At 37.9% G+C, this 12214-nt stretch overlaps 1 protein-coding gene across 2 annotated transcripts in view; it reads left to right on the top strand.

Moving 5' to 3' along the window:
- rab41 (RAB41, member RAS oncogene family) overlaps positions 1-9552 on the top strand; it is a 52347-nt gene extending 42795 nt beyond the window's left edge. For both annotated transcript variants that reach the window (XM_072270747.1, XM_072270746.1), the window contains exons 5-8: positions 2902-3013; positions 3991-4084; positions 4717-4783; positions 6657-9552. In XM_072270747.1, coding sequence (XP_072126848.1) covers positions 2902-3013; positions 3991-4084; positions 4717-4783; positions 6657-6721 — 338 coding nt within the window. In that variant the 3' untranslated portion in view covers positions 6722-9552. The remainder of the gene's footprint in view (positions 1-2901; positions 3014-3990; positions 4085-4716; positions 4784-6656) is intronic.
- The last annotated feature ends 2662 nt before the right edge of the window (positions 9553-12214 follow it).

Below are 12214 nucleotides of genomic sequence, written 5' to 3'. Positions count from 1 at the left end.
TTTGATCTGATCGACAGTCAGACTAGACTGGGTGTCCGCCGTGACCTTCGCCTGGGTTTTCCCCCTCCCTTTTGGACACTGTCTCCAGCTATGTCCTGATAGGCCACAGCTGTAGCTTATCGACTCCTTCACTGTCTTATACCTCGTCCGGCAGTCCTTTGTAAAGTGTCCTGGCTGTTGGCAAGCAAAACAAACTCTCCAGGACATCACAGCAGCTGCATCCACTATACCCACTTTACGATTTCTCTTGCCTTTTCTTTGGTCTATCTCACTGGCCCATGAAACTATCTCAGAGTAGTTGGACCCTACCGTTATGCCTAAATCTAAAACTTCCTGGTGGGCTGAGCTCAGGCCTTTCTTCAGCATTTTTAGGAAGACTGGGTCGTCCCTCCCTGGGTTAAACAACCCTGAATACTCATCGTACACTCGGTATTTACGTTCTGCATAATCCATGGCTGTCTTGTCAGCTTTTTGAATCACTGCCATTATCATTCCCCAGCTACTCTCGCCTCCCCCCAGCCGCTGCCTCACTTCCCCTTTAAAGGAGCGATATCTTTCTTCATTACTGGCGCTCCCAGTAGTTGCCCATGTACCATCCTGCACCCCCTGGGCCATACTGTCCCACATATTCCTTGGGCACTTTGCTTTCACTAACACATGTATATCTTTAGGGTGCATCTGGTGAATTTCAACCATTTCCTCGAGCTTGCGCCAGAACTCTGAATTCCCACATGCGACTTTAAGTGAGGGCAACTCGGACAAAATGCTCTGTTTCTCCCCGGGGGTGAAGGGCTTATGAATAGTCGTAATCAAGGTCAAGGGCTGGCTCGGATCATCAGGGTTCTCAACCTGACGTTGCCTGTCCTCAATAGGTGCCATTCTGGTAGGTCTATCTGGGTAAAACCTCTTCCTGAGAATTCCCCACACTAATTCCCACACTATGCAAAATATCATAGACGGGTAGCAGTTAAACAGTACAAAGTTAAAACCACAGAGTATGTATTCCACAATCTGCCAATTTTGAGTACCCGAACTCATGATGCCTGCTGTATTCCCTTGCATCACACTTGCAAACACATACACTAAAATGCAGCTCCCCAAGCGAGTATACACGCCCCTACTCTGGCGTCTCGAACCGTACCGTTGGTTACCACCTTTCGCAACTGGTGGTCCAACTCTCACCAAGTTAACCAAGTTAACATGCAAAGATTCCTCACTTACATAAACACACATGCACACACTACTTTTATATCTACCAGTTCAGCTCTCCACGTTCGTGATACCTCGTGTTCCCCGTGTGTCCACCGACCGAACAGATCCAAGTGTGAGTGTTATTTTAGAAATATACTCACCAACTTAGACGCTGGCCACACGATGGGTTACGAAGGTATCCCACTCCTGACACCAAATGTTATAGCGTGGATGAAATCACCAGAGAGACAGAGTCACTGGTAGGTAAAAAGCAGCTTCTTTATTCAACACAGCAAGGTACAGCAGGCATCTTAATGGATGGAGGTGCTTTCCGCAGAAAGGTCTGCTAGCTAAAACATGGGCTCGATATTTATATGCTAAACACAAAGGCAATCGCTACTTAAAAAGTTTGAAGTTACATACAAACACCACACCTTCGGATTTCATCCTTTCCTTCTGACACCAACATGTCTGTGTTGGTATCCACAGCCTTTAGTTCAATCCACAATACATTTATTTGGCATTTTACGTGCTAACATAGAAGACAATTAATATTTATAATGTATAGATAAGACTGTCTTCGAAACTACAGCATCAGGCACCAGAAGCATCTGGTATTTACACCTTTTAGGAAGCCCATTGTGGTGGACTCAATCCACAGTCCTTTGTCAAACAGTTAAAATAGAAGTCTGGTGGCCAAAGTGTTAACAAATCATCTACCCAAAAAGAAATCCACCCTAACAACTACTGGCTCAAACTGCAAATTAACCTTTAGGAAATCCTGTACAAGGACTCCCAAGTCCGACTTGCACCTCAGATTTTTGAATTTCCTCACCATTTAGAAAATAGTCTTATGTTTTTACTTATTCTACCAAAATGCATGGCCATACATTTCCTGACACTATGTTCCATTTGCCACTTCTTTGTCCATTTTCTTAATCTGTCAGTTTGAATTACATCTGGGTAACCTCCAACCCGGTAGCATGAATGTGAATTTCTCCTTCCAATTTAAAAAAAATTCCCAACCCCCACCCAGCCACTCTTCTGTTCCCAAGTCTGACCCCTCTCACCTGCCTATCTCTTCCTCCCAGCTCCCCTCCTTCCCTTTCTCGCATGGTCCACTCTGCTGTCCTATCAGATTCTTTCTTCTCCAGCCTTTAATCTTTCCAACTGACCTGGCTTCAGCTATCACCTTCTAAGCTAGCCTCCTTCTCCTCCCCCCACCTTTTTATTATGACGTGTGCCTCTTCCTTTTCCATCCTGAAGAAAGGTCTCGACCCAAAACCTCAACTGTTTATTCATTTCCATAAATGCTGCCTGTCCTGCTGAGTTGCTCCAGCATTTTATGTGTGTTACTATGAACAGTGCAATGATGGGAGAAACCTTTAGCCGTCATAGTAACAAGAATGCATTTGAAATAGCAACTCAGCTGATCCAACAAGTTTATTTTTGCCAGATATTCTTTGTTAATTTCTGTTCATTAGGAGAAGTAATTCTTCATAATCTTTCATTTTTATGTATAGGCTTTTACCATTTTGGCAGAAAGTGAACATGTTGCATATAGCAGAATGGAATTGAGTTCCACATTAAGCTACCAATGTAATGTCTGCTGTTGGTTAATAACAGCCAGTTCTAGCATTTAAACTTAACAAATTACATTGATATATTCTTAGATTCTCTGTCTTTTCACTTTTTCTCTACAATCTCTAGATTTGAACTCTTTCCAACAGACTTCAAAATGGATTGATGATGTACGGACAGAAAGGGGAAGTGATGTCATCATTATGTTAGTTGGAAATAAAACTGATTTGGCAGATAAAAGGTAACAGCCATTCAGTGTATTGGATGTACTTTTATGCTTCCACATGTATCATTTTTTAATTGAAGTTAAAGATGGAATAATTTGGTATGCGCTGAATCTTAATAGTTAATTCTACTGTAAAAGTAGGTTATCAAATTATAGGTATTCCTGTCCTCAGATCTGCACCATATAGTGTGAGATCACCAGTTTTTAAGTAATCATTTGTCAAAATTCAGATCTTTGAGTAGGATCTTCAGAAGCAGACTTAAAGGGATCCTATCCAAAATTGTGAACCTACGTTGACATTCAGCAGTTTAATTTGATTTGTGATATAATGGTGGCCACAGGCTTGATTTGTAGTGAGGAGGTAATTTGGGTGGCATGCCACATGGAGTGTGAGTACTGACAGGTTTAATAAAACATTGTATTCTTGAGGAGGAGGCTCTAAAAAATATTCAAAATCCTGTAAAGTATTCAGAAATAGTGAAATGAAACACAAATGATTCTACGCTTCAAGTTAGTAACAAGTCTGCACTTTTCAATGAGATACAAAAATTAGAAAAGGAGCTTGCATGCTAAGCAATGAGATATTGCCTTGCAAATTGTGATTGCGTACTCTGGAAAATTGAATTGCCAGTATATTTAGTACTTCTTTAATAAAAGTTTTTTGGTAGCATCCAGTTAGCCAGTAGAAGAAGGATACCTACAAATAAACATAAGACCAACTAAACCATGTAACATGCTCAGAATTGAGCCATGATTGGAAGCACTAAACAAATTATATTGTTGACATCAAAACTCATTGCATTTTGCCAACTATCTTTTAACCTTGAAGGGAGAGAGTAGGCAGTTATCAATCATGATGTCTTGGCACAAATAAAGTATATTAAAAAAAATGTTGTTCCTTTTAGTATTTATACAGTTAACTGTGGATATGCTAGAATTCCTTACAGTTAGATTGTTTGCTAATTTTTTTTTTTGCATTTACATTGTTGTAGGCAGGTTTCCATGGAAGAAGGTGAGAGGAAAGCCAGGGAGCTAAATGTAATGTACATTGAAACCAGTGCTAAAGCAGGATATAATGTCAAGCAGGTATGTCCGTGAAATTGAAAGGGATTTGAAATTTCACTGGAATTTGATTTGTACCAAACAGTTGCTGCTCTGAATTTGTAAACAGGTTGTTGTGAAGTATGCAGAGTATCATTTGCGAAAAGAAAACCCTGTTAAATGCTTCCTCGCGGTCCTTCAGCTTACTTTAAACTATAAACGCTCGACACTTTCCCTCAGTTCCGAAGAAGTGTCCTACACTACAAACAATAACTGGTTTATCTTTTTATTGATGCTGAACCTGCTGAGTGTTTCCAGTTTATTGCGTCTTCAGATTTGTTTTTCATTGGTTTCAAAATTCTTTCAAAAGCTGTACCTACATGCCATTACTACTTTTCTGTAATATTAATACCCCCCACAAAAAATAATTCCTACTTTGATTGTTGTTTAAGTCAGAGTTCCTAAATCTCCTCATTGTCCCCTTTAATTAATGCAAGCCTGTTGATAGAGAACCAAAAGAGAAGTCTTTAAAGCAAATTTAAGATGGTTTGTGACAAGTATAGACTATAGACACTATATACTTCCCTAAAACAAATGTTGTTTTGTTTTCATAGTTTGACTTTTGTCGAACAGGATAATCTTTCCCGAGTCATCAATTTCTCATTCTTGTCTTGTAGCTTTTCCGGCGTGTAGCTGCTGCACTTCCTGGCATGGACAATGCACCTGAAAAGAGCAAAGAAGACAGTATCCTTTAAGAATATCTAGTTATAAGTTAGAACAGAGTCAAATAAGACTTCGATTTTTTTTATTCTATCTTTTAGGATAGCACTTAATAATAATTAGCTAGATTGAGAATGTAAGTCCTGGCTTGAAATGTCATAATGTAATATGGAATATATACCTGTTTTCTTTTCCAAGTTACGGCAAGATATTTGCTTCCGATTTGTTCCAAGTTATTTTTCAAAATTGACTATTTTACTCTTCCCCTTTTGGAGCCAACAGGGAGGAATAAAGTTATGAATGTATAATAATTTTCAAATTCATGGGATTCTAACACACTGTAGCGAGTGATTCCTTTCAATGTTTTTGAAAGATTAATCTTTGGTTCCTTGGGGCAGAGCCACATCCAGTTCTGATTCCTTCCAGTTGAATAGAATAATAATATTCTGTTTTAATTTTGCAGAAATGAGAATCAAGCTATTTACCTTCTGATCCTCTTGCCCAAAGATGATTACAATAACGTTTAGAGACTAGTGGTGAGAGGGATGATGTTGGGTGGGGGAGGAATTTGGATGAGAAAGTCACAGGCATAGACTACTCTGACCACAAATAGCTGAGCAAAAAGAAAACAAAGACTTATTTGCTGAACAGGCTGATAATTATTCCACATGACATCCGTGTTTATTTATTGGGGTTGGGTGAACTTGCTTAGATCTCTGGTGACTATACAGTAAGACCCTCCTGAACTATGAGCAAGATCATTTTTTTAATTACTTCCAAGTTTGAAACTAATAGTTCAAGAATGAGAGAACTTTGTCCTGTCAGATAGCTTGGTAATTCTGCATGGATTCACAGAATGCACATAAATATCTCAAGCAGCAGGTGAAGTTAAAAGAACCACAACCTCAACAAGATGTCAGCATGTTGGGGGAGGTTGGAAAACCACTGCTGGTAATGTTTTGGCAAGGTTTCAAAACAAAATTAGAGCTAGTAATTTGTATGCTTTCATACTGGCACTTTAACTTGACAACTGAAATCGTACTTTTACAGATGATGCTAAGATTTGGGTGGTCATTGATGGTGGTCAGCAGTTTAATGGCTATGCTAGCTATTAAATGATTGTGATTGAGTCAAGGTAAACAAATGGTTGATCTTGTCGTTTTTGTAGAGAGAAACAGCAATGAGAAGCACAGGCTACTCATACAAAAGCGATCTTTCATAATACAGTAAAGGGGGGGGGGGATCTGACTGAGTGCTTGATAGCTCATGGACATCAGCACTAAAAAGTGTTTTAATTTATCTTTTATTTGGGACCAGAGAAATCCTCAACTCTATGCACCTTCCAAACTGATTGCAAACCTATTTTGGCCCAGCCATTAATGTTGTTTCTCTTCCCAGTAAATTTGAATTTCCACATGATACTCATGACCTTTGAGCTTCATGTATGATAGATCCTAAAAATTAAACACGTATCTGCTTTTTCCAAGTGCTGAAGACTTTCCACTTATTAAAACTAAACATTGGACCTCCCCCTCTTTTGGAGCCATTTGGCTTTGTGGATCGTATGAAGCTTCTCTCCTTGTAAGAACATGCTAGTCTAAATAAACAACTTGATATAGTTCTACAAGTTGCTACTGAGTTTCCCAAGCTGGTTGAATATCATTGAGCTTTACAAGTGGTTAAAATACTGTTTTAGAGCAGTTGGCTACTTTTTCAAAGAATTCAGCAAAATTTATCAAAATCTGTACAAAGAAATGCTGGAGCTAGTTTGAAGAAAAAGAAGTTATGCAATTATTAGTGTATATATACTTTGGTTAGGGGTTGCAGTGATTCTTCTATATCCTTGGTATAGATGCAGGATATTAAGGTAAATATTTCCTTAACTCCAGCTACACAGTGATTGATATCAAACTGGAGAAACCACCTGAACCGCCAATCAACGAGGGTGGCTGCTCCTGCTAATGCTGGCACAATCAAACTGTTCCTTATTAGCCAGCATCACCAATTGCATTACAGTCATTGACTAGCCACCTTGCTCCCTCTTAATGGTGTGCTGGCTCGGTAATGTGTGAACGTGCTGCTACCGAGGTGTCAAACACACCAGGAGCTTCATTCAGAAAATTCAATTTCATTTCCTTCAGCTGCATGGTTTATTTAAGATCTGAGATCGAGTTTGATTTTGTTATGTTATGTATTGCACTCTAACACTGAGCGATGCAGTCCTCTACATTGTACAGAAATGTGTGCACGATGTAAAATGTTTGTGTGAATATGCAAAGATGTTGCTGTATCAGATTTTCAAAAAAGGAAAAATTGTCTGTGATGAAGTCCTGATATGAGTATGAGCTGAGGTGCTGATGTTGGTTTGACCACAGAGAATGCTTTTATGATGATGGTAGAGTATCAGAACAACATGTGTTCCACAAGATTCTTGGTGTCTAATTGATCTAGAATGCTGCCTTGGGTGATTTGTAATATATTGGAGCAGCCTTCCAACAATCCATTGGCATAGCAGTCTTGATTTTTCTATCATTAAGCAAAGATGCAATGCAGGATTAATTATTTGACATCTTCTGAATATATCTCATGCTTTATCATATGTGCACAAGCATATGGAGCTCAAGTGCAGACGAGGAATGCAGTGGTCTTTGAAGTAATTAAAGATTTTCCTCTGATTAGCCACTCAGTCTTCCTTCCAAAGAAGGCAGAGATTATGGCTTTAGGTACTCTTAAAATAACTTTTAAAAAAAAATTATGCTTTATAAATTAATTTTGTGACGTGATGAAATGGTTAAACAATAGAGAATTTTTTTATTACTATTTCCTTGTTACTTGGTCAATATCAAAATAAAGAGGATTCTTTTCAAATAGCCCCAATAGATTTAATTTACAAAATTAATCAGCAATTTTATATTCTAAACGAATATCTGTTTCATGGGCCATTTTAATAAAAAGTGTTAAATATGTAGTAATGTTTATGATTTTGCTGAGAAAGGATACTTGAGAATTTTATTTGTTGATGAAAATGTCCAAGTAATCACGGTGTTTGATTATAATTTTCTGTATTGAGCCACAATGCTCTGAGACTAAATGGAGTCTTTCTGAATAGCTTTGCTGTAGTTGAAAGGATGTTTTAATGCAAGATCAGTGATAAAATAGAATAAATATTACTTGAAATAACAGCTTTGTACACCACTTTCTTTGTGAATTAAGAGTTTACAAGTAAACATTCTCCAGGTGAGTTACAATTTATAGCTATGTATAGATTCTGCACAGCTTCTGTACTAAAGGCGTAATGTGTACCTGTTGTTTAGATTTAGGAGGGGCTAATAGTGATATTTCATGAGATTTGTCCTTGAGCAAGTTCAGTTTCACAGCAAAGTATTTATGTGAATGCCTGAATTTTGGAATCCTTTTAATGGAATATGTGAATTCTTAAATGTATTTGCTATGGACAATATTTTGATGTATTTACTGTTTTCAACTAATTGTAGCTTTTGGCTTACTCACCCTATAAGACTGTGTTTGATGCACACTTGAGGAGCCCATGTTCCTTCCAGTATAAATATTCTTTATGGGATGTTGTGCATAAGGTCACTTCAAATTGATATAATGTTAATGCTAATTTAGCATTTTGTATCATAGTCCTACCAGAGGTGCAAATTAAACAGATTCTGACCAATGCTGTTTCTTCATTTGAGCTGCTATTTATTTAAACCAAAAGGGATAATATTAAAATGTAATGGTTGATATTTAACTCATTGGCAGACTTGAAATTAACCTAGTTCTGGTAAATATTTTTATACCTGTAACTAGAGAGCATGTGATATCATTGTCCCCTTAAATAATTAGAAATTTTTGGTTCCAGAAATCCTCATCATTTCTACTTAGAAATTAACTGGCATGGAATAAAATGTTAATAAAAAGCTAGAGAAATGAAATGAACCATAAATAATTGATGTAGGATTCTGGATGTAGCATTCTATGCTCAAATATTGTTACAGGATACAGGATATTTGAAAATGATCACAGCATCACTAAAATACAGTGATTCACTGTGTCTCGTTTGAAATTTGCATCTTTAATCACACTTTTAAATAAGCAATACACCCTTATTTGGAAGGATAGGAACACAGTTAAGGGGTTGATTTTGTCACTCAGTGAAATACTCCATTTGAACTTTACCATGTCTAATCAGCTTCATTTGATGGTGAAGGTTTGCAAGGATGAAGTTGCAACTGTTACACAAAATGTAGTTTTTCTGTATGTCATGACAACGATTGTTGGTATTCTAATGCAACCTGTGGAGGCCAGTGATGAAGAATATTCTGTTGAATAATTTGAAAACAGCCAAAAAGAATGGTAAATATCTGCAGGCAAAGTACCTGAGCATCCTCCATCAGTTATGTATTTTTTGAATATTTAGCACAGTTGTCTTTTTGTTGTAAATAATTAACAATTGTAATGTTCTCATGTCTGTGTATGCATTTGCCAGTTTAAAATCTTTGGAAAGGCAGTAAGACACTAACCCACTCTTCTTTAATGAAGTTTATGCCCTTATCACTTAGATTAGTTCAGCCTGTGTACCTGTGTCTGAAGTCTTTTGCAAAGATAAATGTCATGTCATTCAAATAGTTCATTGACACCAACTATGTAATAAAGAAGCTATTTATGTCTTCATATTTCCTGTAATAAGTGATCTCATTACAGCTAGTTATTAGATTATTTGTATTAAGGTTGTAAAGTAACATCCTTGTATCACACAATAAAATGAGCCATTTCACCCCTGGTCATTTTTGTGTCAGGTTTCCTTGAATGTTCATCTGTGTGCCTTAAAAATCAAGGATAATTGATCTGGTTGTTGTGTACCTAAATTTTGAAGTACAGCCAGCAGAAAAGATAGTGAATGCTGAAATTCTGGAACTTGTTCAGAAAGTACTACAGTCCCATCAGCTTTTGCAATTTAATGCTCTAGTGAAGGTTTATCAGCAATTTGAGACTTTCCTTCCAGTTGTAGCTGGTTGCATAGTATTTTTTCAAAAAATGCAACTACTTTGCTGAATAGCCTTAAAATATGTAGTTATATTAGGAGCTCACCATTATATGTTCAGCTAAACTTGTATTTATGAGGAAAATACATCAATTAACTGGACATAATTGAATGATAGTGACAACAGCAAGAAATTGCATGGATGCTTTTATAGTGGAATCCGTAAGTGTATACATATAAATGCATCACAGTCTAAATACATAAGCTACCTATAAATATAACATCAGATGAATGCCAAATTATTTTCTTTCCTTTAAATAAATAACGTTCTTGTTAGCTAAAGTAAACAAATACAATTTAGAAAGACAAAAAATGGAGTAATAATGTGGATCCTTAAGAACCCTGAAAATGGGTTCTACTGTGTATTCAACAAAGGAAAATACCAAAACAAAAGTCAGGTGCCGGAAACTGACGCTTAAAAACCTTAACAGATTGTTTAAGTTCTGTTCGCAGAGAGGAGGCAATAAAATGGGTAACTCAGGGAGCAACTATACAATTTTCAGTCATAAAAGTTGCAAGAATAAAAGCTGGTCCTTCAATATTAATCCCACTTGCCAGCATTAATTCTATTCACCGCAACCACACCCCGCCCATACTTTACCAGTCCTGATGACTCCTAAATGTTATTTTCCTGCCTTCACTAGTTCTTATGGCAGCTTATGCCAAGTGCCGAGTTTTGAATATTAAAATAAAATTTTCAACCCCTCTTTAAACCTAAGCTGGTTACTTTTAGTCACCCCAACTATGGGAAGTAGACTCTATCTATATCTCTCATAACTTTATAAGACTGTAAAACATGGGAGCAGAATTAGGCCATTCAGCCCACTGCTTCGCCATTTCATTATGGCTAATCCTGGATCCCACTAAACCCCATACACCTGCCTTCTCGCTATATCCTTTGATGTCCTGACCAATCAGGAAACTCAACTTCTGCTTTAAAGATACCCACAGACTTGGCCTCCACCACAGTCTGTGACAGAGCATTCCACAGATTCACTGCTCTCTGGCTAAAAAACATTCCTCCTTGCCTCTGTTCTAAAAGGTCCCCCCTCAATTCTGAGGCTGTGCTCTCTAGTTTTGGATACCCCCACCATAGGAAACATCCTCTCCACAACCACCCTATCTAGTCCTTCCAACATTTGATAGATTTCAATGAGATCCCCATGCATTCTTCTAAATTCCAGTGAACACAGGCCCAAAGTTGCCAAATGCTTCTCATTGTTAATCCTTTCATTCCTGGAATCATCCTTGTTAGCTTTCTCTGGACTTCCTCCAATGACAACACATCCCTTCTGAGATACAAGTCCAAAACTCTTGACAATACTCCAAGTGTGGCCTGACTGGTGTCTTGTAATATCTCAGCATTATCTACTTGCTTTTATATTCTATTCCCCTTGAAATAAATGCCAACATTGCTTTTGCCACCTTTACCTCAGACTCGACATGTCAATTAACCTGGGAGTCTTGCACGAGGACTCTCAAGTCCCTCTGTACCTCTAATGTTTGAATTTTACCCCCATTTAGATAACAGTCTGCACAATTGCTCCTTTTACCAAAATGCATTATCATACATTTCCCTACACTATTCCATCTGCCACATTTTTGCCCATTCTTCCAATTTGTCTAAATCCTGCTGCAATTGCATTGCTTCCTTAGCACTACCTACCCCTTTACCTATTTTTGTATCATCTGCAAACTTTGCCAGAAAGCCATCAATTCAATATCTAAATAATTGATAATGTGAAATGTAGCAGTCCCAATACTGTCAACTGAAGGATACCACTAGTCACTGGCAGCCGAACAGAAAAGAGCCCCTTTATTCCCACTCTCTGCCACCTGCCTGTAAGCCAATCTATCCATGCCAGTATCTTTCTTGTAATGCCATAAGATTTTATTTTGCGCAGCAGCCTTGTGTGGTACCTTATCAAATGCCTTCTGAAAATCCAAGTAAATGACATCCACTACCTCTCCTTTGTCCGCCCTGCTGCTTACTTCCTCGAAGAACTCAACAGATTTGTCAGGCAAGATTTCCCTTTACAGGAACTATGTTGACGTTGACTTATTTTATCATTAGTCTCCAAGTACCCCGAAACCTCATCCTTAAAAATCGATTCCAACACTTTCTCAACCAGTGAGGTTAGGCTAACTGGCCTACAATTTCCTTTTGGCCTCTTCTCTTCTTAAAGAGTGGAGTGATATCTGCAATCCTCCAATCCACCGGGCCCATTGCCTGAATCAAGTAATTCTTGAAAGATCATGACTGATGCATCCATTATCTCTTCAACAACCTCTCAGGTCTCTGGGATGAAGTTCATCTTGTCTAGGTGAATTATCTACCTTAAGACCTTCCAGTTTGCCTAGCATTTTTTCCTTTGTAATAACAATGGCACTCACTCCTGGGCACT

Source organism: Mobula birostris, chromosome 10, assembly GCF_030028105.1.
Source record: "Mobula birostris isolate sMobBir1 chromosome 10, sMobBir1.hap1, whole genome shotgun sequence".
NCBI lineage: Eukaryota > Metazoa > Chordata > Chondrichthyes > Myliobatiformes > Myliobatidae > Mobula > Mobula birostris.
Note: the sequence above shows the minus strand (reverse complement) of the source record. Positions and strands in the feature narration are given on the sequence as shown.